This window comes from Artibeus jamaicensis, unplaced genomic scaffold (assembly GCF_021234435.1).
Source record: "Artibeus jamaicensis isolate MK-2021 breed Jamaican fruit bat unplaced genomic scaffold, CSHL_Jam_final contig_3126, whole genome shotgun sequence".
Taxonomy (NCBI): domain Eukaryota; kingdom Metazoa; phylum Chordata; class Mammalia; order Chiroptera; family Phyllostomidae; genus Artibeus; species Artibeus jamaicensis.
Genome location: NW_026521723.1, coordinates 3833281 through 3861095, shown reverse-complemented (window position 1 = coordinate 3861095; position 27815 = coordinate 3833281). Strand labels below are relative to the sequence as shown.

General features: G+C 38.0%; 1 protein-coding gene across 1 annotated transcript in view; it reads right to left on the bottom strand.

The window, feature by feature from the left end:
* The window catches only part of ALCAM (activated leukocyte cell adhesion molecule), a 198332-nt gene that overhangs the window by 11929 nt on the left and 158588 nt on the right, over nucleotides 1-27815 (bottom strand). Inside the window, exons 7-14 of the mRNA XM_053663166.1 lie at nucleotides 26200-26327; nucleotides 24631-24763; nucleotides 20923-21035; nucleotides 18695-18830; nucleotides 18453-18586; nucleotides 15855-15987; nucleotides 13995-14033; nucleotides 13590-13707 (exon numbers count right to left, since the gene is read on the bottom strand). Of these exons, the coding sequence (XP_053519141.1) occupies nucleotides 13590-13707; nucleotides 13995-14033; nucleotides 15855-15987; nucleotides 18453-18586; nucleotides 18695-18830; nucleotides 20923-21035; nucleotides 24631-24763; nucleotides 26200-26327 (934 nt within the window). The remainder of the gene's footprint in view (nucleotides 1-13589; nucleotides 13708-13994; nucleotides 14034-15854; nucleotides 15988-18452; nucleotides 18587-18694; nucleotides 18831-20922; nucleotides 21036-24630; nucleotides 24764-26199; nucleotides 26328-27815) is intronic.

Below are 27815 nucleotides of genomic sequence, written 5' to 3'. Positions count from 1 at the left end.
CTCTTTAACATTTCATATAATAATAGTTTGGTGATGATGAACTCCTTTAGTTTTTTTTTCCTGTTAGTTACTTCAAGGGGAGTTCCCATAAGACTGTCAGCTGATTTCTCTAAAGAAACTTTGCAGGGTAGAAAGGACTGGCCAGAAATATTCAAAGTCATGAAAAGCAGGGACCTACAGCCAAGATTACTATACAGCATAGATATCATTTAGAATCAAAGGGCAGATAAAGAAAAAATACTCAATCTTATTTAGAGAGTTCAATGAACTTTTCTCAGTAGCTGATTTAAGGTTAATGCATCAAAATTCACTCTGCATAATCATGATAAGGTAGCTAGTACTAGGTAGCTCTAGTATTGGAAAAACCTTATATGGGAAGTAATTTTAAGTCATTTGAAAAAAATTGTAAAGATAAGGTTCAAACAAACAATGATCTAATTTAACCTAAAATACAGCTGTAGAACACTTTTCCCATCTACCACCAAATATATATTTGTTCAAGTGTCCACATAGCATCTACATAGTGCATGCCTGAATGCCAGACTAAAAGAATAAATCTCAATACATTTCAAAAGAGTAAACGCATTCAGAATAAGGTGTCTTAGCAAAACAATTAAATGAGAAATGTTTGGAATGTAATGCAGTTCTAGTTACATGACTCGCATAAAAAAACCCAATTTACAAACATTTTGAATTGAATGGATGTGAAAATACAACATACTAAAATTTGTGGAATGTTGTTAACAAAGTGCCGAGATTGAAATTCAGTCTCTTAATTCTGTGTGATAGAAGAAGAAAGGCCTAACCTCAATGCTCTAAATTTTTTAATTTAGTTTATGAAATCAGAGACGGAAGAGCAAGTTAAACTCTAAACACCAGAAAATAGAAAACAGTGATGATAAGAGCAAAGATAATTAAAATAGAACATAAACAATAGAAATAAAAACAGAGCCCTGGCTGGTGTGGCTCAGTGGATTGAGCGCGGGCCTGCGAACCAGAGTATCGCGGTTCGATTCCCAGTCAGGGCACGTGCCTGGGTTGCAGGCTGGTTCCCTGCAGGGGACGCATGAGAGGCAACCATACATTGATGTTTCTCTCCCACTCTTTCTCCTTCCCTTCCCCTCTCTCAAAAAATAAATAAATAAAATATTTAAAAAAAAGAAATAAAGCCAAGAGTTTTAAAAATATTAAGAAAATTGATAACTCCCTAAACCAGACTGAGCAAGATTAAAAAATACAAAATAACAATATTAGAACACAAAGTGTGTTACTGCTATAGAACCCACAGGCAAAAAAAGATAAGGGGATCCTATAGATACTTTTCTTTTTGCAAAAATGTCAACAACTTAAATAAAATAAACATTTTCCTTGAAAAACTTACCAAGATTTCTTCAAGAAGCAACCTTACATCTATTAAAGAAATTAAAATCATAATTTTTGCCTTGAAGAAAGCTCTCATAAAGAAAGCTCCAGGCCCACATGGTTTCATCATTAAATTATATCAAACATTTAAGGAAGTAACAAACTCAGTAAAGAAGAGGATGGAGCTCTTTCCAACCCATCTTACTAAGCCCACCTTACCCCAGAACCAAAACAGAGATATTACGAGAAAAGAAAATTATATACCAATATTCCTCATGAATTCAGACAAAAAAATCCTTAATAAAATAGTGACAAATTGTATCCATCAATATATAAAAATTATAATACATCATAATAGAATTAGATTTATTCCAGTAATGCAAAACTGGCTTAACATTCAAGAGTCAATTAATGCAATTTACGTTTTTTCCAGAAGAAAGAATATGAGAAAAATATGATTATTTATAGAACTAATGTAGTTATAGATTTGATGTAAAGTAAAAAGAGCATTTGAGAAAAGTCAGTGATGATTTATGATAAAACTCTTAGTAATCTAGGAATATTAAAACTTTCCTCAACCTGTTCTAGGACATTGTGTAGTAAAGAATTTGTCCTTGCCCAAAAAGAGGTCTGGCCTTTGTCCTTGGTTCCTGGAAGATAACATCTAAATAATGAGAATTTTCCAAATGACAGGAGTGGCCTTCTCATTCATGCCAGGCCTGAGAGCACGCCTGACAGTTTATGCCAAGGAGATGTTTCAGGTTAGGGCCATCAGCACCTGACAATCTTAGGGTATGACATGACCCCAGCTAAAAGAACAAACATATGATTTGGGTGGCTTTGGCCATGTGATATCATCCTGACCTCTGGGAAAGTGAAAGGCTGGAGACCAAGTTCAACCACATGGGCAATTAATTAATCAATCATGGCGACATAATAAAGTCCCATTAAAAAGTCTGGACACTACAACTTGGGTACACTTTTCAGACTGGCAATACTCCCCACTGTTGCCACACATCCATAAGTAAAGTAACATATCCCTGAGGACAAAGGAGACATCACATTTGGAACCTTCCTGGACTCTTCCCTATACTTCTCTTCCCCTGGTCAATTTTAATGTACCCTTTAGTTGTCATGAACATAACCATGAGTACAATAGGTTTCTGTGAGTTCTATATTTCTAGAAAATTACCATGCCCGAGAGTGGTTTGGGGAAGCCCCCAAACTTGAGTTGGTGTCAGAAGTGGTGTTATGTGAACTCGCCCCTCTAACTTTGTGTTTGGATCCTAACTCCCTGTAGTTGGGGTCAGAAACCTTGGGCAGACTTGGCAATCTGGAGGACTGTGCCCTCAACCACACAGTGTAGCTGACTGTGGGAAGTTACATAGGAAAACACACAGCTAACATCATCCACAATGGCAACCCTGAGCAATCCCTCCTCTCAGACTGGGAACGTGTGAGGACGTCTGCTGTCAGCATTCTATTTGACACTGTGTTGGGGCTCGCTTTGAGTGCAATAAAGCAAGAAAAAGAAATAAAAGGCGTACAGAACAGAAGAGAAGAAGGTAAAATCATCTCTAGTTGCTGATGATTGTTTTTATAGAAATCTTAAGGAATCCGAAAACAACTAACAGGACTAAGAAATGAATTTAGAAAAAGGGTTGTATGCATTTCAAAAGAAAAATTCATCATAATTTCATATACTACTATAACAACTGGAAAATCTTTTTTCTTTTTTTGTTTTTAGGATATGGAGAAACCAAACAACTTATATATACAACCCACAGATATGAACTCAGTGGGAGATAAATGCTAGTGGGAGGGGAGGTGCAGGGTGGAGGGGAATATAGGGAAGAAAAAAATGGGACAACTGTAATAGTATAATCAATAAAATATATTTAAAAAACTGGAAAATAAAAATGACAAAATAATTGCATTTATAAGAGCTGCAAAATACATAAAACATGAACAAATTTTATAAGACATGTCAAATGTATTAAAAGCTATGAAATATTGTTAAGAAAAATGAAAATAATTAAATAAATGGAGAAATATATAATATTCATGAATTGGGAGACTAAATATTTTTAAGATAAATTTAGCTATAAATTCAAAGCAATAATAATCTCAAGTTTTTTAATTTTGGTAGAAATGATCAAATTGCTAAAGTCTATGTGAAAATGCAAAGAAATAAGATTGCTAACATGAACAGAATATCAAAGCTGAAAAAATCACATTATTATTGTTACTATGACAAATGTGCCAAGGTTAAAGAATGTCTTTTTAGCAAATGGTGCTGAAATGACTGGATAAACATATGTACAACAAAAGCAAAAAACAAACAAATATACCACCTTTACCTTGTATCATACACAAAATCATATGTATTATGTTTTTAAATACAGAAGTTAAAACTATAAAGTTTTTAAAAAAGACATAAAAAGATACACTTGCCACATTGGGATAAGCGCAGATTTTGTGGCGTGAACACAAAAAGCAGTAAACATTATATGAAAGAATTGATAAATATTTTTTCCATCAAAATAAAAAAACTGTTCACCAAAAGACAACATTTAAAAAAATCCAGCCACAGACTAGAACAAAACATTCACCATCTATTGGACTTTTTATGGCATATGCAAAGGATTCTTACAAGTCAATTACCAAAGGACAAATACGAATAAAATCTCTGGCAGAAGAGTTGAATAGTCACTGCAGGAAAGAAGATGACTGGTAAGTACGTGCACCTTACAGTTATTATAGAGCTCAGAGAAATGTGAGTTAAAACCAAAATCAGATATCGTTTCACACTTCCTAGAATGACTAAAATTGAATGGAATGACAACACCAAATTTAGGCAAGGGTGAGGAGGACCCGAAACTCCCATGCTGGGCTGGTGGGAAGCGCACGAGCGGCAAATGCTTTGGAAAGCTGTCTGGGATTTCTCATGAACAAATATCTACCCTATGACCCAGCAATTCCATTTCTAGTAGAAAATAAAAACATATGACCACCAAAGTGTTTGGATAAGAATGTTGATTTTAGCCACATTACTTATAATATCCTGAGTGGGAACTATGCAAATTGTCTATAAACAAGAGAATGGATTAAAATAATGTGATATAGTATAACAATGGAATGCCACTCAGCAATTAAAAACAAAATCAATTGTACATGTATCTCAGAAACATTATGTTAAATGAAAGAAATCAGACAAAAGGAGTACGCCCTGTATAATTCCATTTACATGAGGTTAAAGATTAGGCAAGTCTTGGTGACAACGGTCAGCACAGGGGCTGCCTTCGAGACCAGGGCTGGGAGGTTAGAAATGAAGGGAGTCCACAGTGATTAGCGAGGTGATGGAATGCTGTGTGTCATGATGTGAAATATCATGGTTACAAAGGTATATACATTGATTAGATCAAAGCAGACGTAATTGTACATTTAATGCAAGCAAATCTGACTTTCATGCTATAAAAACATTATACAGGCTGGGGCAAAAGTAGTTTTACAGTTGTTTATATGGAAGATAATACAATAATTAAGCAATAACAACACAAGAATAAACTCGTGTTGCGTGCTCACAACCGTAAGCCTACTTCTGCCCCACCTTGTACAGAGAAAAAGTGAAGCATGATCCCCACTGCTAGGCATTGAAAGAAACAGACAAAAGATGTAATCGGAAACTACATACCATTTCCATTTTCCATTTTATTTACTTTCTAGGTGGATTTATTTGTCTAGGGATGGAGAATAGTTTCTATGATTTCATCAAGTTGTGTCAAATAGAAGAAGGAAGTATTCAAGAGGAAGAGCCACAAGAACGTTCTCTGGGGAGCTGCGGAGCCCAGGGCTGCTCGTGCGTTTTCCAGCTTGTCACCCTGGGGGAACTGCCGCTGCCCACACTTCGAAATGACAAAACAGGGGCCATGACAAAAGAGGGATGTGAAACATGTTTGTAGAGTATATTTGTACAAGAGCCAGGCAACTCCAAACGAATTAAATTTCTCATTTTAAAGTTCACAAAACAAAATAATAAGTAGTAAATGCAAAGCAAAACTCTCCCTTTTCTTAATCTCATTTTGAAAAATAATTAATAGACTGATAAAGCCTTCATATGACAGGCACTGTTTTAAGTGATGCAGAGATATTGAATTATTGTAGACTTGGGCTATCTCTATTGCACATTAAGAGAAATAAACTCCCCTGTGGTCATACAGCTAGTAAGTAGCAAAGGCAGGACTGAAACTCCAGCAGTCTGGCTCCAGTGTCCATGCACCAACTTGCACAGTCACACAAATATGCTCAGTGTTAACCACTGTGAAATGCACCACGTAGAAATGAAAACAGTGTTGCTGGTGGGAAAGGGAGTATTCATTGAGAACATGTGCATACTATGTACATGCATTTTATTATGGATTTCTTCATTTTTGTTATGGCAAGTCCACTCTCCCTAGCAGAGAAAAACCTTAACAATGTATTTTGATTACTTTGGGCTTGGCTTTGAGATTGATGTGGTAAAAATAAACATAATTTTATAACTTATATTTCTATAATTGTCCTTTAGTAAAAATTCAGAGATGTGAAAGAGCTCCAGTGGGTATGGAGGCCTGTGCTGGGTGCTGGAGAAGGAGGCGCGCAGCCCTGTCCTGGGTCAGGTTAGAGAGCCAAGGGGTGGAGATGGCTTTGGAGCAGCATGTGGAGGACACAGGGAGAATCACCTATTGTTGGAGTCCTGTGCACAAATTCACGAGGACTCCTCCTGGGCTGCCGTGGGACCCTGTCAGATGAGCATGCCCGGCTCATATCTGTGCTAGCCCCGCAAACCGATGCCCCTGTGGTGTGTCTAGAATCACAGCGTGGGAGCATGGTGACCCACGACACACAAGGGCCTCGCAGTAGCAGTGCACAGAATGGCCTCTTGGTGTCTCACTTCAGTTCTCCAGCAGCCCATGCGGGGACTCAGACCTCTCCAGGTTAATGATCTTACACACCTGTAAAGTTTCAGTAGTTAGGCTAGTCACCGAATGTGCTTTGGGTACTTGAGTATTAATTTTAGGGTAAATTGTTTTTGACACTCTATGGACTAACTTATCAAAGTATTAGTAAGAAAGGATCTTGTTTTGCAGTATGGGTCCAGCTGACTTTGTATATAGAACTTTGTTATGTTTAATAAATCTGGCTGGAGGAAGGAAAAAAAACTACATCAGTTAGAAATCCACCCATGACGGGAAGAGAACAAAGAATTATTTAAATCATTACATTTAGCAAAATATTTTTAGTCAACTAATTGGAGAGACAAGGTCAGGTATTTATGAAGAATGAGTGCTTGGGCTTAAAATGCAAATTATTATGGTTATTTGTCTTAAACTTTCTTCATCAGTCGACTTTTTGTAACTTTAAATATAAGAAAAATGTGAATCATAGAATCACAATAAATTAATGTTAGGAGTAAGCCCAGAGGTGACTGTCTGGTCTAACCTCTGAGGTGGACAGAAGAGGTCAGAGGGGCTGGGTTCTCATCTTCAGGTACCAAGTCTGAGCTGGGTCTTTGAACAAGTCCTTCCTCTCAAACTTGCTCATCTATGAATGGGGGGACAAGAGGATCTACTCACAGGGACTGTGTGAGGACAAATGGGTCATGTAAACGAAAGCCCCAGCAGGTGACAGGGCCACCCCAAACTGAAGCAGAGTCCTAGAGCTGTTCCTCGGGCCTCCTGTCTGTGAAGTAGCAGCAGGGCATTAACGCTGGTCTCAACTCCTCATCTGTTATTTCCATAAATGAAGCGCCTAGTAGGGGTTCAAGTTACATTTATATACCCTTTAAAAAGGTATATAAAATGTACCTTTATATACCTTTATATATATTCTTTAACTCTTTTGGTGAGATTTCCCTCAACATGAGGAAGTTGTTGTGAGACATCCTTCCGAGGAGGTGGGGACCAATCTGGTGGCACCTCCCATGTGTGCCCCACACGTCACAGCTGCTGAGAGACTAGATTTTCAGTGTTCTCACCGAAATGAGAGATGAGAATTATATGACCTGACAGAGATACCAGCTAATGCCACTGTGGTAATCACATTTCAATATATAAATGTAGCAAATCAACACATTAAACCTTAAACTTAGTGTTATATATCAATTATATCCAAATTAAAAACCTATTTAGTGGGGGGTGGAGGAGACAGCAAAAGTGAAGGGCACAGGCGTGGCAGGCTTAACCAATATACCACGAACTAGGGATGCGACACCATTTGCAAAGACACTGAAACACTGTCACTGAACGATGTATTTGAAAAACAAAAGCAATCCCACTGAAAACAATGCGCCCGCGAAAGAGTTAGTAAAACTTCAGGTTTTCCAAAGGTGGGCATAATAAATTTGAAAATTCAGAGGCAGCACAAGAAATCATCAGCACTTTCAAGTTTGAGGAGGGTTGTTGTGGTTTTCAGTTGATGAGTGTAGCACTGCTGGGCGCCCCAGGACCGCAGGTATTTAGACGTGGAACCCAGGCAGAGTGGGGCTGCCACTCACTTCCAGCAAACTGGCTGTTGACGCCTGTACCAGTGATTAAGGTCACACCCAGGAGAATAGTTATTTTTCTCTCTTCCCTGTTCACAGCTCTCAGCAGAGGGAGTTTCCTCTCGGGCTAAGATTAATTAGTTAGAGGAGGAGAGAAGGGCTTTATGTAATCCCTGCGTCTCAGGAGGACAATTTCTGTCAGCTGTTTCTGGGACTAAAGAAGGAAAGGAGGAGTAGTTTGTCTTATTACAACTTTCAAGTTTATGTCCTTGGAATTTCTGACTCTCCAAAGAAACTTTCCGGATCAAGAGGAAATCCTGCTGTCCTCAGGAGGAAATCGAAAACGGCCTTTTCATCTAGGCCAATATTAATAAGGGGCACATCCTTTTTAAAGATGGGGAGGTCAAAATATACATAAAAGTACTAAATATGCACAAAACAGGATGCCACCTGTGTGTACTCAGGATCAAGGCTTGCAGTGCATTCTTAAGGTGGATGATGCTGGGGCGGCCACAGCCTGGCCTTGGCAGGTGCTCAGGGGGCAGGACTTTCCTTTACTTTAAAACAATAATTTAAACAAACCCTTGTAATGAAAAAGAAAAGCATATATACAGAGAGCTAAGAGAAATGTAAACAATTGAAAACATTGTATTTCCATACAAGCCCTTTCCTCTGGAAATATTTTGGGTTACATGTCATAGGGGAGGGGACAGGCATGAATGGTTCTGTCCTTTGAATGGCCAGTGACTTTGTGACTGACTGGATGGGGACTCTAGCATTTCCACAATATTTTATTTCCCTTCTAGCTCACTTTGTCATTGATGGTTTGATAGAATAATGGGGAATTTTATTTTCTTCCTCTGGCTGTTTGCCAGATGATGGATAGAGAGAGAAAGAAGCCAAAGTTTGGATTAGTCCAGCTTCAGAACATACCCTTCCATCCCATGCACTACGTTAAATGCCACAGGACATCAAAGTCAGAGGTAAATTTTTAATTCCAAACAAGTCGTGAGGAGGCACCAAAATAGATTTGAAAAATATATGGGATATGGAATACTCCTGGGCAGATTAATCTCACTGAACCTTTAATACTCTAAAATAGGATTAATTGTATTCCTCTCATTACATTGCTGAGGATTTCAGTAAAAGAACAAAAACAAGAAAAAGTAAAATGAATAGTAGGTGCTCATGTAGCAATAAGTGAGGAAAGATTAAAATGTGCTATAAACAGTCCCCCAGCACTTTCTTTTCAGTAGGGAGTCGATGTTCCCTCATCACAGCGAGTATTGATTGGAAATAGAATTCAGTAAAAGTCAACCTTCTTCTGAGACCCTATTCTATGTATCAAGGAATACTAACGAGCAGGGTTTTAGAGGCTTAATATAACATCGTTTCTTTTTTTAAACAATATTTTCATTTTTAAATTTATTTTTAAAGATTTTTATGTATTTATTTTTAGAGAGGGGAAGGGAGGGTGAAAGAGAGAGAAAGAAACATCAATGTGTGGTTGCCTCTCACGAGGCCCCCACTGGGGACCTGGCCTGCAACCCAGGCATGTGCCCTTGACTGGGAATCGAAACTACAACCCTTTGGTTCGCAGCCTGCGCTCAATCCACTGAGCTATGCCAGCCAGGGCATAACATTGTTTCTTAACATTTCAGTGTTATAGGCAAATCCTCTTTAGTCCTTCACCAATTTAGAACTGTTATTTATTTTTATTTTTTGTCTGAGATGGTAGTGGAATAATATAGCATTGCATAAAGGCAGAACTAACAGAAGATATTTGAATTTTAGATTTCCAGATTGTCTACCTATTACCCACTTATTCTCACAAAAATAGTCATGAGTCCCACAGTTGGAAAAGGTAAATCTCTCTGAAAGTTTCCAATATTCAGACAATGTGTATGCTGAGATCACAAATGTCCTGGAAATGCTTACTCCCAGTTTAGTGATAAGAAGTATGGTGGCCAGGGGTCTCTTAAATGCAACAAACCTGGAAATTATGGTTTTAATAAACCTCTGAACAAGTTCGTGGCTACATCATGTTGCCTTTTCCCTTTACCTCTGGCTCTTTGAATTTTTCATTAGTCCTTGTGTTATAAGATATACAGGAAAGGACCTGAAACTCCAATAGTCACATTTAACTTCCCACAGAGCACAGCATAAAAGGAAACAGAATAAATTATTTAAAACATTTTAAATGATCTCTTGGTTTTCAATGTTCTCCTACCTGTGAAACAACCAGACATGGAGTGGGCTTAGTCAATTAACGCCTTTCGCCTGGAACTATTAGTTGAGACACTACACACATATGGAAAATGTCAGAGTCATCCATTCTTAGTATCAAAAGAGTCTCTAATTTTAAACATCTTCCAGTGAGAAGCTCTAAGAATCAAAGCAGCAGAGGAATAATGAGTCCTTACTCTGCTCTAAATACATAATTTCAAAACGCTGAGAGCCATTACTAAGCACTTCTTGCTGCAGGACTCCATATTTAAAACAGATGTAAAAGTACACAGGTCACAATAATGGAATGGGGGGTGCACACCAACTGGGCAGCCGCTAGGTATGTTAACAAATATACTCTTCAATTTTCTTTGGGCAAAAAAGATTTGCTTTTCTCATCTCTCTTGAATGAGATTTTAAATTGCCAATTTAAAACACAAAATTTTAAATACAAAAAACTTCCCCTGAATGTTTCTAGAACTTTGCCACTTGGGTAGTTGTATCACTGAGACTTCTAAGTCAAATGTTTGACTCTTAATTGTTGCTTAGAGTTGTTTGCAATAATGGTGACTACGATTATTGGTGGTTTTGTTTTGTAAGATGGTGAACACAAGACTATATTTCTTTAGGTACCCAGGGGAAAGTCTGAATCATATCTTTATCAAACATTTCTCACATTCATGGAATATGCTGATGAATTAGCTACAGCTAGAAATTAACCCTTCCATAAATTTGTAAAGTTAAAGGAATGATCTAGAAGAAAAGAAAGAAAAAGAATATAGGAAAACCAAAAATGGCCTTAGCAATCCTGAACTTAAAGGCTCATATGATAAATTGAAAAACTGGACAAAGGGATTAACATTAACTCATATTTCCAAAATGCTGGCTTATCTCAGAGGACATTAGCAATGAATAACTTGCTAAGAATAATCAGGAATGCAAAGCACTTAGGAAATCTGAAGAGTGCCACAAATTCATAAGAAAAACACTTTGATGCTTGGGATGAGAATTGCAGTTTATTATTTTGATTACCAATAATGTTAAGTCTAGAGAAGTTGGTGCACTTTTCCATTAAGTAACAGTTATTTGAATGAATATTTATGTCGGAAGGTAAGAAAATGCACTTAATTTAATGAGATACTTTAAAGGAAATTCAGGATGTCTTAACCATTAACCTAACCATTAACCTTTGTAGGCACTACACAGCCAAGTGCCCAGTATTTACTTATCTGTGATTTTAACTTTGGGTTACTTACTATATGGTAATAACCAATGAAATAACACCTCTCCACACACACACACAAACACACACACACAAACACACATAAATTTCTTCTATTCATAGAAGGAAAATTGTGTCTGATGAGACACTGGACATTAAAGTAGGGGGATTAGGATGCTGGGGATATCCCAAGAATTTAACAATCATTTGATCATAATGCAGAGTATGGCTGTTTATTTTTCAGCTCCATTTCAGAAGAGAGGAAATTTTATTTTCATTTTTTTAGTAAATGAAATTACTCAGGAGTATATCAGAAACTCTAAGTAAATAAAATAGAAATACCCTTGATCCCAAGATGTTAGATTTTTCAGTACCTTATGATGAATTATAATGAAGGATGGTAAGATTTTGATTATTAGGAAACTTATCCACATAGGTGGATAATTTTTATAAGATAGATATGGCCTCTAGGCAACTCTTAGCATTTCCTTTCACTTTCACGGGTCAGGCAGTTTTCTAAATTTTCCACAGAACCATGGACACAAACCCACAGGAACCATGGACACAAACCCCACAATGTTTTGCTGTAGGCAAAACGTTCATTGAGAAAAAGAACACATGTGTTGCCACATGAGGGTGGGGACTGCCCGAGACCTCGCAGTGAGGTGCCCATATCAGAAGCAACTACACCCCAGAGGGAGAGTGGACACACATATAAACCTCAACGCAGAATAAGAAGATGTTTCTGCCTCATATGATGAGAAAAGAGACCAAGTAAGGCCTAGTGATTAAACACAAAGATTCTAAAGCACCATAGTCTTGGATTAAATATGGTTCTGTTCCTTACCAACTGTGCAAGTCATTTAACCATTCTCTGCCTTTCCTTTTTTAATGTAAAACATGCATAACAATAGTGTCTACCTCAGTGATGGTTATGAGAACAAAACAGAGCTCAGCACATGCTCATATTATGTGACTTGAAAATTTCTGAGCTACTGCCTCCCTTTGATCGCAGCTCCATTAGAATATTGCCCCACTAAAACTGGTGATATCTTTATAGAGTCACTGCATGAATCCCGAGCCTGCTTTTTCTTTTGATTTTTTCTCTTCAGTTAAGTTACCTGAGCTGTTAAAAGGGGTTGTATTAGAACACAAGAAAATATAAAATTAATTCCAAAGTCGCCACTAGCAATATTCATCCCCTTGAAAAAAACAATGTCTTCATTTATAAGATAAAAGGATTTAAAACCCATGTTTGAAATGAGCGGTATACTGCAAAACCACCAATAAAACCTTCTAAAAATGCAAATGATAGAAACTCCATCTCTGCCAGCTGTAGGCAAAATGTTCATTGAGAAAAAGAACACATTTGTTGCCATGTGAGGGTAGGGACTGCCCGAGACTGCGCAGTGAGGTGCCCCTATCAGAAGCGACTGCATCCCGGAGGGAGAGTGGACACGCACACGAACTTAAATGCAGAAGGGGAACACTTCCTGACATGGTAGGAACTCCACACCTGAATATGGGGCAGGGCTGGGCGATGAGAAGCAGGTACGAGGCATGTGTGCAGGCTGAGAATCTCCATTAGTTAATGGGATTCTCATGATAAACAACTGTTAGATGATTTGTAAGTTTGATACTATCTGCATTATTTTATGATTAATAGTTTTAAATCTCTACACCATCGAAATCATTTTTAAAGTAATCCTGGTACTTTGTCTAACTAATTTTTTAAAATTCAAGACAAAATAATGATGAATTTGTCTCTGAATTAGATCCTTCTATGAAGCAAAGTGACCTAAATAGAAGAGGGGAGTAGTGATGACAAGATGACACTAACCGACTGGCAGTCTCACCGCCGGCTAGACCGTCGCTGCCCACCTGGCCGCACCTTCAGGAGGTCTGAGCCACTTTTAATTAATCTCTACCAACCTCCAGTGAATGATTAAGAACGTTGACTTTTAGGCAATATATGTTTTTAAAGAATCCACCCAGACACGAAAAAAAATCAAATACTTGAATTCAAACGACTGATAGAGAAAAATAGCCAGACACAGAATCATACCCCAAGTCACGTCCCTGCCGCTGGTGATGCCACCACTGTGAGCTGAAAGCGAAACAGGACCCGCCTGGTGTGGGCAACAGGTCTTTCCTGTCACAGAAATTACATGCCCATTCGTATTGAGCAGAATTTAGACGCTGCATTTCTCCTAGCGGAAGTCAACGAACAGTGAAGACCTGTTCCCCACAACTCACTTTGATTTCTTCATGTACAGCCAGTAGACGACACCCGCGACCAGGGCAGCAAGCAGGAGACCAACGACGATTCCCACAATCAGCTTCGCCTGGTCATTCACCTTTTCTCTGTTTTCATCTACAACAAAGAAGACAGACCCATGCAATTATAGAGCGCGCCGAGGATTTCTGAAAAGAAGTCAATCTAGTTATTATTTCTTATTAAAAATGATGAAGCTTCGCTATGTTAGTAACATGCAAACTTGTGAATTTAAGGATAAAATTTTAGCATTCTTACTATCTCGTCTCATTTGCTATTTTAATTCAAGTCAAAATTGTGGAGGCTAAGAAAATTACTCAAACAGCGACATTTCATAAAGCTTGAGCTGGTAGTCAAGGAAGAAGGGTCGGCAGCATAGTACCTACCACTGATCTCGTCTGCCTCATCGTGTTCTGGAATACTTACTGAAATGAAAAATGTTAATATGAAATTAAAAACAAAATTTGTTGATAAATGAAAGTCACCTTTACTACTATAGTATGATGTAATAGTACTCAAAGATAAAGTACCTATTCTACAGCTAAGGGTGGAAAAAATTTACACTTAATAGAGCGTGAACTTCCCTACAAAGAAATTAATCTTTTCTTAAGGAAAGGAGAGTGGTTAAAACGGCAAAGGCATTAATCTACCATAGGAAATTTTACCACTGATGAGCTATAGTATTAATCTAAAATCCATAGTAAATTCCCCACAATCTACCACCTTTTAATAGTACTTTTTTTGAAAGAGAAACAAGTTGCCACATTAGAAATATACAATGTAGTGTTTCTCGCATTTTCCCAAGTTTTCCTGCCTCAATAGAAGAGAATTAATTTTCCCCTTCAGTGTCAGGGACTTACCACTAGGGACCTTCTTCAAGTGGTGGTGCTACAGGTTACAAGTGGGATGTTTTGGGCGTTAACAGGCAACATATGCGATGTTTGCAAAAACCTCTAATTAACTCTGACAGGGCCATGAATGAACCTGGGTCGTTTTAAGAATCCCCGATGAGATGCATTACTATCTAATATTAAACTATATAGATATTCTTCCATGCATGGGCCTGAATCGGAACCTCCAGTGATGTCTGTTAAACTGCAGATTCCCAGACCCTCCTCCTAAAAACTGAACTTTCCGGAGGGGCCCACTGAATTGGAAAATGGCTGTATTAAACGCCGATCAAGTTACTGCCACGTCTAGGAAACCACTGTTCAATGGGTTAAAATAAGAGAGACCTGTGCTCAGGAAGAAAGGATAGGTTCTCTTTCTAGGTGGGATAAATCAATACTTGTGGAATTAAATTTAGAGAAGTCAATGCTCCTGTTTGAGAGTTAAATTTGTTTGGTTCTTTTCTTGTCAGTTCAGCATACTTTTATAGTCCAGTCACAATCTGTTAAGAACCATTATCCTTACACAATTATTTTCTCCCAGCTCCAGCTAATTGCTCCTCAGTACATTCCTACCCTGCTAAAGTTGCAAACGGTATTCCAACTGGGCCTCATGTCAGGCTGGTCCTGACTTACGGTTGACACAGTAATGGGAACAATGGCAGAAGTAAAGATGAATAATTTCAAATGAATTATACTTGTTTTCAGAAGAACCTGCTTTTAGTTTTTACGTGCTGGCTGATTTCACCATTGACAGATTTTTTTTTCCGCGTTGTCTGAGATGATACCATTTATCTGATTTTGAGCTATGATTCAAATATGATATTCAAAATCATCCATTTTTAAACCAGATTTCATGAATTCTAACATTTGTTTTACAACCAGTTTGCTGAATGACTTTTAGCACGTGGCATTCCTGTACAAAATAACGGCAGGATAAACACCAGAAAGCATTGAAATGCAAAGTCATAAATTAAAGGTAATTAAAATTTTACCAACATTAAAACTGTCACAGAAATGTTTTAAGAACATCTTTGAGTTATCTATAATTCTGAACACAAACTAGAATAAATAATATCAACTCATTTCATATCATCTGTTGCTCTTGGGAAACATTCCTGTGTAAGTTAAGGTCTTTGACCCACAAAACATGAGATGATTTAGCTGTCAGAACACAGACTGTACAAGAATGGATACTAGAAATAATAAAAAAAAAGTACCTTATGATGATGATATCAACTGCAAAATAAATAAAACTCACCATGATGCAGTATAGGAAGGCGGAATTGAAGATTTTAAACTAATGAAGAATAACTTCAAATTTTCTTACTTTTTTAATGCCAGAAATGAAATACTCACTAGCAGAGACATTCATGGAGTTTACTGTTCTCTCCAGCTGGTTTTCTGCTGTGCAAGTTAATGTAACATTCTCTTCAGGGGAAATGATAATTTTACTATAATACCTGCCATTGATATAAGGGGACTCCTCTGTCTGGAAAAGAAAGAATATGGACTTAGAGATGGAAAGAGATGAAAAACCTGGGAAAAGGTAATGCTGAGTGAAGCCGGAGAAGTGCGGCGCGTCACCCTGCTGTTCAGGGGTCTGTGAGAGGTCGCAGACAGGGACCACTCCAAGTTCATGTCTGCAGTGGAGAGGAAAACAGGCAGTTAACCTGTAACTGGGTTCCTGTTTGTGCTTCTGTTGTAACTTCTAGTAATTAAGTTGACTAAACTCATCTATTTAAAATAGATGCTCAGGTTATTTAATATTTTGCTGGGATAGTACTTGTCTCAAAATAATTAGTTAATGATTAGCACCTTTTCCCTTAATAAACTAGTGAATTTAGTTCTTATTTGTAAATCATGACATTGTTCTTCACTACAGGAGTTAATTCTTTATCTTAGAGAGCATGATATCTAAGTACATACTTATATAGGATTTTACTCATGGGGAATCTATTTTTTTCTCAAATTTCCTAAGCTAAATACAGAGGATGGATTCTTTTTTAGTCATTGGTAAATTCATTTGGTTGTTGTGAAGTGTTAATGAGGACAATCACTGCATTTAAACCCTCCAAACGTGGAGCAATGTTTTCCCCAGGACTTGCCTCCTGAGTCAAACACGACTGAAGCAAATAGGTACTTGTGCTCTTTTCTTGATCACCTGGTTCATACATACCATGCACTGGTCCCTACCGACTTTCTCTTCCACTACAATGTAAGGGCCTCAAGAACAAGAGATAGTTTCCTGCTTAGGAATATTGTCTTGTCCCTGTGCCAGGGAGGGGCAGGGTTTTCAGAAGCTGTAAAATAATAGATTCACCATTGGATTGTGGAGGGAACAAATAAAAGATTATGTGTATCAGCACAAACCTAAAACAAGAAAAATAATATATCACCTAGTGGGCCAAAATCAATTCTTCTCCTTGACAATGAAGAATGGCATTATTATTTTTATCCTAATAGTCAGTTCACCCGTTATTTTACTGTTTTTCACTAGTATTTTTCACATGACTTTCTCACTGAGTCTTTCTTCCAGTTATTTATATCTCTACAAAATATATTTACTCTTTTCTAGGGTGGCCTTTTAAATCTCTATCTTTTCATTCATCAACTATTTACTCTGTGCTTATTTTTCTATTTTGCATGCTTACATTATCAGTACCTACAGGCTTTGGCTTTAAGTCTGACTTAATTGAACAAAAGTGGGGAAAAAAGCAGAAAAGAAGCAGTCCATTTTGATGCTAAAAAAATTAACCTATCCATTGTCAGCAATCCAGGTGGTTCAGGTCTTTTTTTTTGAGTCAAGACAACCACACTTCCTTCCGGAGCCTCTGTGTGCTCCTTGCACACGGTCTCTTGCGGCCCCTTCACACTAACCAAATCAGCAGCAGTCCTTTGCTTTGGAGACCTTCTTTGCTTGGAATTATGCAAATACATATCCATCACCCAAGGATAAAAGAGTCAAAATTCAACCTGCTCTGCAAAACCAGATTACAGAATCTGGACCAGGGGCCCAACTTCCCTGGATAGAGAAGGAGTAGAAATTTTAACTTAAAATTAAATTGCAACTGTGGTTTTTGCATGCCTTCTCAGATTTCAGCGGGGTCCAAAGCCGAGGAGAAGGCAGCACAGAAGATTCAGATAATTAGATGGCATCTCTGGGTGTTGCTGAAGTCTTCAAGTGGCTGTACTAAGAAGAAAGATGTGAAGACTGGTGTAGAGAAAATGCAACTAACAAGGATATCAGCAGCCCAAGCAGACTGGCAATTTAATGGGGTTACAGCTAGAACCCCTAGTGACAGGCCAGATTCTTTCTCTCTTTTCAAAGTAAAGGGCAAATTACTGGTAGCAATCATAAGTTTTTAACCCTTTACTATTACTAAAATGTCCTGATAAAGGTACAAATATACAGAGATTTGGTTTATGTTTCCTTTTTTTAGAAGGAAACACCCTAGATATTATGTTCAGCCTCATCCCGGCCTGAGCCCCGCCATCCACACACCAGACCATATGTTCAGAAACAGTGAATGTCTGCACCACACTCCAGGGCCCAGTTTTAAGAAGAAATATCCTCTAATGTGCATAAGTAAGCAAAGTAATGGAGGCCACTTATACTCAGATGTGTAAGTTTATGATGCAGAAAAGTGCATACCTTAATGTTTTAATCACACAAGTTTCAGGAATTAATGACCACGGAATAGCACCTAATTTACATTCTTTTAAAAACGGATACTGACCACATTGTGATTCTTTCATTCTCCATGGCTCTGGCATTTAAAACTTCTCTTTGAGCCATGTTTTTATCCCTTCGGGAAAATTAAGAGTTTAGCAAAGCTTCCTCCGAGAACATGCTGCAAACTTCACATTGGTAACAAGCCAGCCCACAGCTAAGGTGTCTAAATAAAACCCCGCATTGGGCCAAGGGCAGCCTATAACAAGAAGACTAATACTTGCTTGGTTTATGACACTTCCGCTACCAGTAATCGTCCACTGTATAGCCGGCTTCGGAAATCCTTCCACATGGCAGATTACTGTTTTAGACAGTCCACTGGGATCAGTTTTCTTTGTCATTTTGATTTGAGGTTTTCCTAAAGTATTATTAAAATTAAAATAAGATATTGAACTAAGGTCATAAAAGTAACCAGACAGCAAATTCTCAAAGAAACATTTGAAGGGGTGTTCAAGTATTTTATTACCTTCTACAATTAGAGTCAATGATTCTCTTTTCTTTAGTCCTTCCACCTCTTGCAGAGCAGTTTCACAGACATAGTTCCCAGCATCCTGATATTGGAGACTAGAAAATGATGGGCTGGATTTAAGCCTGGTGTTATCCTGATTAAATAAAAAGTTAATTACTTCACATGGCACAACAGAAACCCTCAATGTATTTATTAGATAATAATTAAGCCTAAAATTACTCTTCTGGGTCTAATGAAAATGCAAGCTTCTTTTTCTTAACTTCAGAAGCCTTTGAAACCAGATTTCCTTTTTCCTTTGTAGTTCTAGAATTGGACGTTATTTCAGATTCTTCTGTTTATGGAATTTGTAGTCTGGAGCAAGTTCATAACTTTCCGAGGCAGTTTCCTTATTTTAAAACCAGGTAATAACCATATTGAATTGTTAGGAGGACTTTATATAAACAATATAATGTGCTTACACTAAGGAAAATCCTTGATTCATAGTAACTATCCTTGAAATAAATGTAGATGAACTAGGAATGACAGGCATTGAAGACTTGTGCTATGCAGTCAATGATCGGTATAGAGGCCTGAAGTTAGTTTATAGGGTACAGTTATCAAACAGGGACTCCTTTATGGAGTCATGCCAATTAGGACAAATATTTTTTACTTTTTTTTTTGACAAATATTTTTTAAGAAACCCTTAATAACAGGTTACTATCCTAATTTCAATAAATAAAGAAATGCAAGATTTAATTTTAAAATGTTGCTTGACATATAGAGAATGATGCCACTTTACCAGAAATTGAAATGCTCATAAGCAGGCAATGAAACACATTCTTAAGATTATGTGGTCTTTGTCCACTATGGACTTTTTTCCTCTCCCATCCACTAATCAGTGGCCAGACAAGATCAACCAGCACCACGGACATTAGGTATCCAGTTGACAACAATGACTGCAGTTGACAGAGAAGCTAGTTCAGCCAAGTACACTAGCTCCTTCAGTTCTGTAGTAAAATACACTATGAGTGCTCATGATGTTGCTGAGTAGTCTAGCTGCCTAGGACTCGTTCGGCCCTCTGACCATCAGCTGTTATAAACAGACTATGTTACACATGCAGCCTATGGAGTAACACGTTAATGATCTGAGTGAACAAGAATCCGTGATATGGCTGGGGTGAAATCCGTGCAATAAGAAAGTAAGAGTCAGAGAACAAGTAGCAGAACCTGGCATTAAAGAGATCAAAGAGCAATACTAAAAATTTTTATTTTTATCAAGAAGAAGGTCTAGTGATACATTTCTCCACAATTATTTATAAAGAAAATACTTGACAACCCCTACCTCAAATGTTTTGTATATGTTTTGTCAACATATTACTGGCTAAATGGTCCCATTATATGCCATGTTTTGGAGATAAATGCACTGTGTTTAGATATACCAGCCAAGGATTTGGGTAGGGGATCCCAGTTAAAACTGCTGCTTTTGATGACAACTCTGTCTCAGATCACAAATTACCAACTCTCACTCTAGAAATATAACAATAATTGGGTCCAGGTAATGGCCTACCTTTCAGACAATTAAAAGAAAATGGAAGCACTCACTCAGGAAGTACTGACTAAGCTCTTAGGATGTTCCAGGTGCTCTACTACGGCTCAAGGGTCAAAAGAGAGCTGTCCCTCCAAAGAGCTACTAATTCAGTAGAACCTACGTTCAGACATTTAAGATTAGTTTTAGCACAGTAGTTACACTCAGTCAGGACAACGCTCCAGTTTCTACTCTTGTCACTTACGAGCTTTCTGATTTTTGTCACCTCAACCTCTTTATCCATAATGTGAGGAAATAATGGATGCTCTGTATATTTCACAGGAGTGTTGTAACTGTCATGTGAGAATAATGTGGGTTAAAACACATCATAAATTGTTAAGCCCTAAAAAATGTAGATGTATATTTGTGTGTCTGAGTATATATACATATATATATATCAATACTTAGCATATACGCATAATTAAATGAATGCCCCCAAACTAAGATTCAAAGCATCAATCATAGATGCCATACTATTGTGTGAGTACCTCTAAAATTTTATCATGACATGATTTGTATTATTATAGAGAAATAGAGTATGAGTCTGCATGTATAAAGATACTGCCCAAGAATATGCATATTTGGAAATCGCATAGAATGCAACAAGCCTGAAAAGGACTCAGCTTAATCAGTAGACTACTAACCAGGGAGCATCACTTACTTTCATCCACACCACGGTTGCGTTCCTGCTAGCAGATATTGTGCAGGACACGGGCAGGGCATCTCCAATCTGCTTGGTCACTTCCCCACTGGGGTTTAAGGACAAATCCAAATCTGTGAAGCAGAAAATCTGCTTATAATGCAAACCTCAGGAAAGAAAGTTGGTGGGAATACTTTGGAGAAGAAACAATGAAAAAACTCCCTCTAAGGGCACTTGGAATTTCAGAACTGATTTATGTGACTGAAATCACTGACCTGTAGCATAATCCATCATTTTTCAAGCAAGCTTTGAGACCAGTCTAGACAAGTGAATGATCAATCTAATTGATTATGCATTTATTCACAGTTAATATGATTGATGTTTTCACTGCACATAAGCACTCCCCTGGGATCTATCACCTTAAGAAAAAAATTCTTACATCCCTTCTGGAAGAAAATAAAGAACAATGATGACTAGGTAAATATTATAAAAAGAATGGGTAAAGCATGCCATGGGAACATGAAGTATATTTAGCCAGCAGGTGATAAATTGAAAAGTCATGAGGTAGTTCATGTAGTGTCTTCAGAGAGAACTGGCTATGGTAGTTAAATATTTTTAAAAACTTCTATTCCATTTCTCATGAGGCTGAAATTTTAAATTATATCTGTTGTAAGGTACACTTTTAGCAATATCATCTTTAAAAAATAGAATATATAACACATGTAAGGAAGTATAATCTTCTAGATGGAAAGCAATTTCTATAAAAACCTTACTGTCATAGTATAATCTATATGAGGAAAATCCAATTCGATATAACAAATATTTATTGTATAGCTACTAGGTTCCAAACACTGATGGGAGCTACAGAGATGACTAATGAGCTTATAATTAGTGGGTACAATTTTTGAGGTAGAGGTAATATGAACTCAATTACAGAACTATAATATATAGCAGCATGGAATCAGTACCAGAGAGCAAATGTATTGTGAATTATGGACTCGATGAATATTTGTTGAAAAACTAAGGGAAGGACAACAAACAGAGGTAAAAGCAAAGACTTATGGAAGTACAGAGACCAGAGCCAAACTGGGTTCCAAAACAGTAATAACAGTTTTGTGTGGGAGAAAGTATGTCTGTGGCCCCAGTGTTTGAGAAGAGCTTTGATAAGTGGAGCTATGGGAAAAACCTCTGGCACATAAGCAAAAGCAAAGAGGTGAGAGAGCTAGGCAGGTTTCACAGTGGTAATTGGCATGAAAGCTTACAAGACAGGGAAGACAAGTTCATTGAGGCCAGGCTGCAAAGGACCGTGCTTGCCATTCTCACAGTTGGGACTTTATTCTATGGCAGTGGGAATTTGCTATTGTACAATGTGCTTCTCCTCAGTTTTACATGATTGGATTACAATTTGTTGATTGTTTGAAAATCATTTTTCAATACTTGCTTCTCTTGCTAGGGTGTTTGCACCATGAGGTTGGGACAATGACTTGTCACTGTTTCCGCAGTGTCTGCCACATGGGAGGCTCTCAGGAACTGTTATTGAATGAATGAAGGAGAAGAGAAGAAGTGTGCCTTCTCAGTTTCTCACTAGTATTAAAATAGACATTAACACACAGAAAAGTGGAGTTTCCTCAGAATATTTTGATAAATTATGTTAAAATGAAAAATTCTATTTAGGGTGAGTTAGAAGTTTCTCTTTGCTGGAGAGTTAACTTGCCAGTGATAAGAGATTTTAAAGGTGATGATGGGCATTGGAAGTTCTGATGAAGAATCTCTATACACATGCATTGCCAGAGGGGCAGTAGGTACTTCATCAGCAACCATGGGCTGCGGCTGAAGGCCCGAGGAGAGCCCGCTCTGCACACACGGGCCAGTGTGGGCTGACGCTTCTCTGGCGACACTCTCTTCAGTCATCAATGGAAAGAAAACAAACCTCGTTTTTGGAAAACAAACAAGCAATCAAAGATAAATGAGAAAAAATAGGATTTTTATGTTTTCATTTCATGTGACTTAGAGTCAAATCTTGATTTACTTGCAATATTTTTTTTTAGCTTTTAAGGAGCTATACAGAACTTACAACCTAATGTTAACACTTTACCTGACAAAATTAAAAGGCATTTAAATCCAGTTAAATGCACTGAACTCCAATTACACTGTTACATGTTTTGTTTAATTTTTTCTCAGCACAGCTGATCATGGAGGTACTATGTGGCTGCAACCACGCCTTTGGCTTTATTAGTTTGTTACCTATCCCTGCCTGCTTCATCTACACGTGATACACAAATAAGAGCCCTCTCCTTTTAGAGTCCTGAGGAGCTAGCATCTCTTAAACATAAACGTACCATCTCTCGGCACCGGATGATTGGTTACGGACCCAAAGGTCTCGTGGACAGTGATATCAGAGAGTTATTCCATAGGCAATTCCACATGCTGGTTACAGTCCCTCACTTTTTTTTTCATGGAACAGGCTGGATAAATGGTCCCATGACTGACTAGTCCTCAAAGAAAAGCAGCACTTTTGTTATCCTGAGAGGTCACTGCTGTTTTTCTTTAAACAGTTCCTGGTGGCAGACATACTGAGATCCATGAAACATAAACATGGAGTGAGCAGAGAAGTGGATCGACAGTGAGTATTTCCCAACAGCCCACTGTTTTTGTTAGGCCTCCTCAGGGTGTATTTCCAACATCAGACACTCACAGGGAACTGTCTGGTTGCACTATTCCCTAGTACTCCTTGTATCTCCCTCAAAGTTTTAGCTCCTATCCTCCATGTTTCCCAAGCATCATAGGTAGAGTGAAAGATTAGAAATGTTTTCTCAGGACAATTTCTAAAGTCTCTTTTGATTTTAGACAAAGAAACCCCTCATACTCAATGGGATAGGATAATAGTGGCTCATGGCTAGAGAAAACCTTATTTATGTGACCGTGACATTGAGTGCAAAAGACACGTTGGAAAGCTGGTTCTATACCTCCAGGCAAGACTGGCATTTGCCCCAAGCACTCTGTGAAATCTGCTCTCACCAGAGAGCAGTTCAAAACAGCTCCCAATTCCCATGCTGTATCAGTACAGCAATAACACAGACTGTCAGGAATTACAGAATAAACAACACAAGGGAAGTGTCTGCTTTCTATGTGTATCTTTTTCTATCACGTTAGAGTAAATATACCTTTTGAAGTACCTGGAGATCAAAAGCAAGTGACAAGTTAAAAAAAAAAGGTAAGTTAGTATGATTTTGAAGAGGTTTTGTTTCTAAACATTTTCTCTCTTTCTCTAAGGAAACCAGTGGATGGCTTTTCATGGTCACTACCTCCTCTTTTAGAGGCTGAGTCTACATTGACTTTGTGTTGCTCCAGTTGGGTGTTAGTATTCTGTAATTTTTAAAAAGACACTTAATCAATACTTTTATGTGCCAAAAGCACATATCCAAATACTCCCTTAAAAGATGAAATCACCTGTTTCTTTAATATCCATGTATAAATTTCTTAATACCATGAAGGTGTTTTAAAAAAGACATTCACCCCTGTCAAAGTTGCGGTTATGAGGCTCATGCAACACTCCAACATTGCAGTGTAAATCCGCACAAAGTTGGGCTTGCTTTTCTGCACTTTGGGAAGACACATGAAACCATACTCCTTAAGAAAAACACAGCTGCAACATATGGGACAAGATGGCCCACTTAGACACTTTGAGGTCTCTGCAGTGAAGTCGATGGGAAGCCCATGGGGACTCACAGTGGACGGTGATGGTGGTGGAAGCGACCATGCTCTTCGTGTCCATCAGGGAGCATCTGTACTCTCCGGTTGCATTGCGCCTCACGTCCGTCAGTGTGTAGTTATTCGAGCTTCGTATTCCTTCAGGCTGTCCCTTTTGATGGGGGTAAAATGACAAGCTTATTACGCTTGGTAGCTACAATAAGCACAGTTGTATTTCTTGATGAAAATAACATTTTTTCAAATAGAAACAAAGGCAAATGTATTTCTTGATTGGACAAATGAGAGTACAGTTTGCATTATCTGATTCCTGAAAAAATAACTGATATTGAGAGGCGAATTTCCATTGTATTGATATCTATTTTATTGATAGCATGAATTATGTTTTATCTTTTTAAAATTTCCAATATTTTATTTTTATATTTCTGCCTTGCCTATTTTGACAGGAAGATTCAAGCCAACTTAAGAGAAAACACACCATATATCTAAATAAAAAGGAGAGAAAGAAAGGTAGGAAGGAAGGAAAGTAGGAAAAAAGGGAGACAGTAAGAGGAAAAATAACAAATTAAAATATAAAAATATAGAAGAACCAGAAATATGTGCTAACAAAAAAAGATAAGTACCAGATATTGTTGCTAAAACTAAAACAAATATTTGACTTTCTGATCCCTGATAGCCAAGGTAGAAACATAACTACTTTCAAAACTTCATTTGCACATGAGACAAAAACAGTGTGCCAATTTGTTGGAAGAAACGAAGCCATCTGTCAACATTGAAATCTAGGAGACATTACTTATACTAGTCTTCTGAGCAATGTAACGGATGATAAGCTTGAACCGGACAAAGTAATGTAGTAGATGACATTTGTAAACACACCCTTGCAATAACCGCATATAAGCTGCGTGTGCTTCTCTCCACGAAAGGTTAAATCGAAGAGAAACTCCGAAAGAGCTGCCAGAGAGCAGACACGTGTCCTCGGATGAGCTGTCTCCTGGAGGAAGACACTCCCCTCTGACGTCTGGAACACGGCCTAGAGGAATGTTCCATGTTATCCTGCACACGTATCATTTCCTTCAGCTGTGATACTGATAGACTATGTACAATGGCAAGATATAGTCCCCGGATTTAGTCTGAGAAGCTAAATATAATCTGCAACGGAACTGTTCCCACTTCAGCGGTTCACAGGTGTGTTCAGGAACGTGCTGCAGGAAGACTCTGAATCTGCGTCAGAGCATTTGCTGCCGCGATTCTCCGTTTACAGTCATCTGTTTCTAAAGAGCAGATCCCTGGAAATTATTTGGATAAAGAAATGTTGAGGTTTCGTAATTATGGCTTTTAATTACGTAATTTTAAAAGTCTGTAGTCAGACTTTTTTACCTTTTTTTCCTTGAAATCTCTTAACGTCAAGACCACTGGCAGATGCTGGAAAAGCTTTCAAAGGACCTTCTACAGGTGTCCCTTATCCCCAAGAAAAACATCCCTTCTCACTTAAGCTGCCCAAGCACATTCAATCCTTCATGGTGGCCAGTTTCCAAATGACAGGACAAAAGGACAGTAGTCTAGCTCGCGTAATAACCCCTCAGCACTTACCGGTAAGTAAAACAAAAACTCTTTGGGAGGAGGGTTTCCATTTCCCAAGCATTTCAGAGTAATGTTGTCTCCTTCTTTGATGGCACTTTTTGGTGGCAGCACTTGTATGGTCACCTGCTCCGTAGGGTCTGAAGAGTCACAGATACAAGTTAACCACTTTTGTCAAGTACCAAATTACTCTGCACACACAATGTAAATAACTAAATTATACATAATTTTCTCAAGAAGCTAGTAATGGTAATTACTTAAATGTACCTCTTAATAGAAGGATTGAAGTTAATAGCTGCTTGCTACATAGACCAAGCACTAATCTTAGTTAGAGCAAACTACAAAGAAACTATGTTACATAAAAACCAATTTCTTCCTAGCAAAATGTCTTTAACTGGGGTAGGAATGACCATAATTATTTTATGGGTAAAAGACCAGTAGGAACAATCTCACTATATGATTTCATTATAAGGACATTTAACTGTATTATAGGAATTTTACAGTTTGGAAAGACTGGAGCAGCTAGCAAAGTAGCTAAAACTATTAGGCACTGCTGCACTCACATTACATAATAAGACCTTATATTAAATAAAAAGCTACATGAGCTAAATAACACCAGCGGGATTTTGGGCAAGCAGGAGAGTACATCTGCTTTTACAAAGATGGATCTTGTGAACTGAGAGAGATGCTTAGCAGCACAGTCGATGGAACTGGAAGTCTACTGTAATTCTGTTCTGCTCAGTGAAGCCAAGATGCAACTTTCATTTCATTTCAGTCAATTTTATGGGGAAAATAGGGCCAAAGGGTATTTTGCGGGAGGCTACTGCTCAGCAGTAGAATGCTCGATAAACTCAAGGCTGAATACTGTGGATCGTACCTAGCAAATATGAAATAAAAGGAGGTGGTGTTGGTGGTTCTAAATCCCTCATTTTCTATCTTATCCACTTGTTTTATAGCTGGGTAAGACAAAAAACAATAAATTTCAAAATCATACAATGTGAAGGTTAATTTTAGAGGACCTTTTCACAAGGTTTAATACCCCTGAGGAATTTGTTTATATTTCTAAACAGGTAGCACTAAAAGTTATCAGTGAAGACTCATTTTGCTATTAGGTAACGACGAGACAGGTTTGGAGCGATAGGTTTGGAGGCTTTTTTCTATCTCTTGCAGTCATTAAAGTGCAGAGAAAACTTAGAAGTGTCGTTATCGATACTTCTTTGCCTTTTCTTCATGCTTGGGCATCTCTGAATATTTGCCTAGAATGGTCTGCGGCTGAACAGTGATGGGTTTAATACACTTGCTAGTTTTTCTCAATTTGCCTGAGGTAGATCCCTGACAAGCAGTTTCTGGTAAAGCTGGAAAGTAAATTAAGTTTGATTTTGGTCTCCTACTGACCTTCCACTTCTCAGCCTCCCTCAGACTTTTACATGGCCCTTCCCTGACTAGTTTTGGCCGGTTGCTCGTCACAGTGGCACGTCCCCAATCAAGGCTGACACCACCACAGCTGGGGACCACAGTCTGCCTGACCTCCCACTCCACTTCAAAATCCCCCTCTGTGTCCTCCTTTTCATGAGCCCTGTTCTGTATTAGAGGGTTGAAGAACTAAGCTGAGATCAGAAGGTTAATGT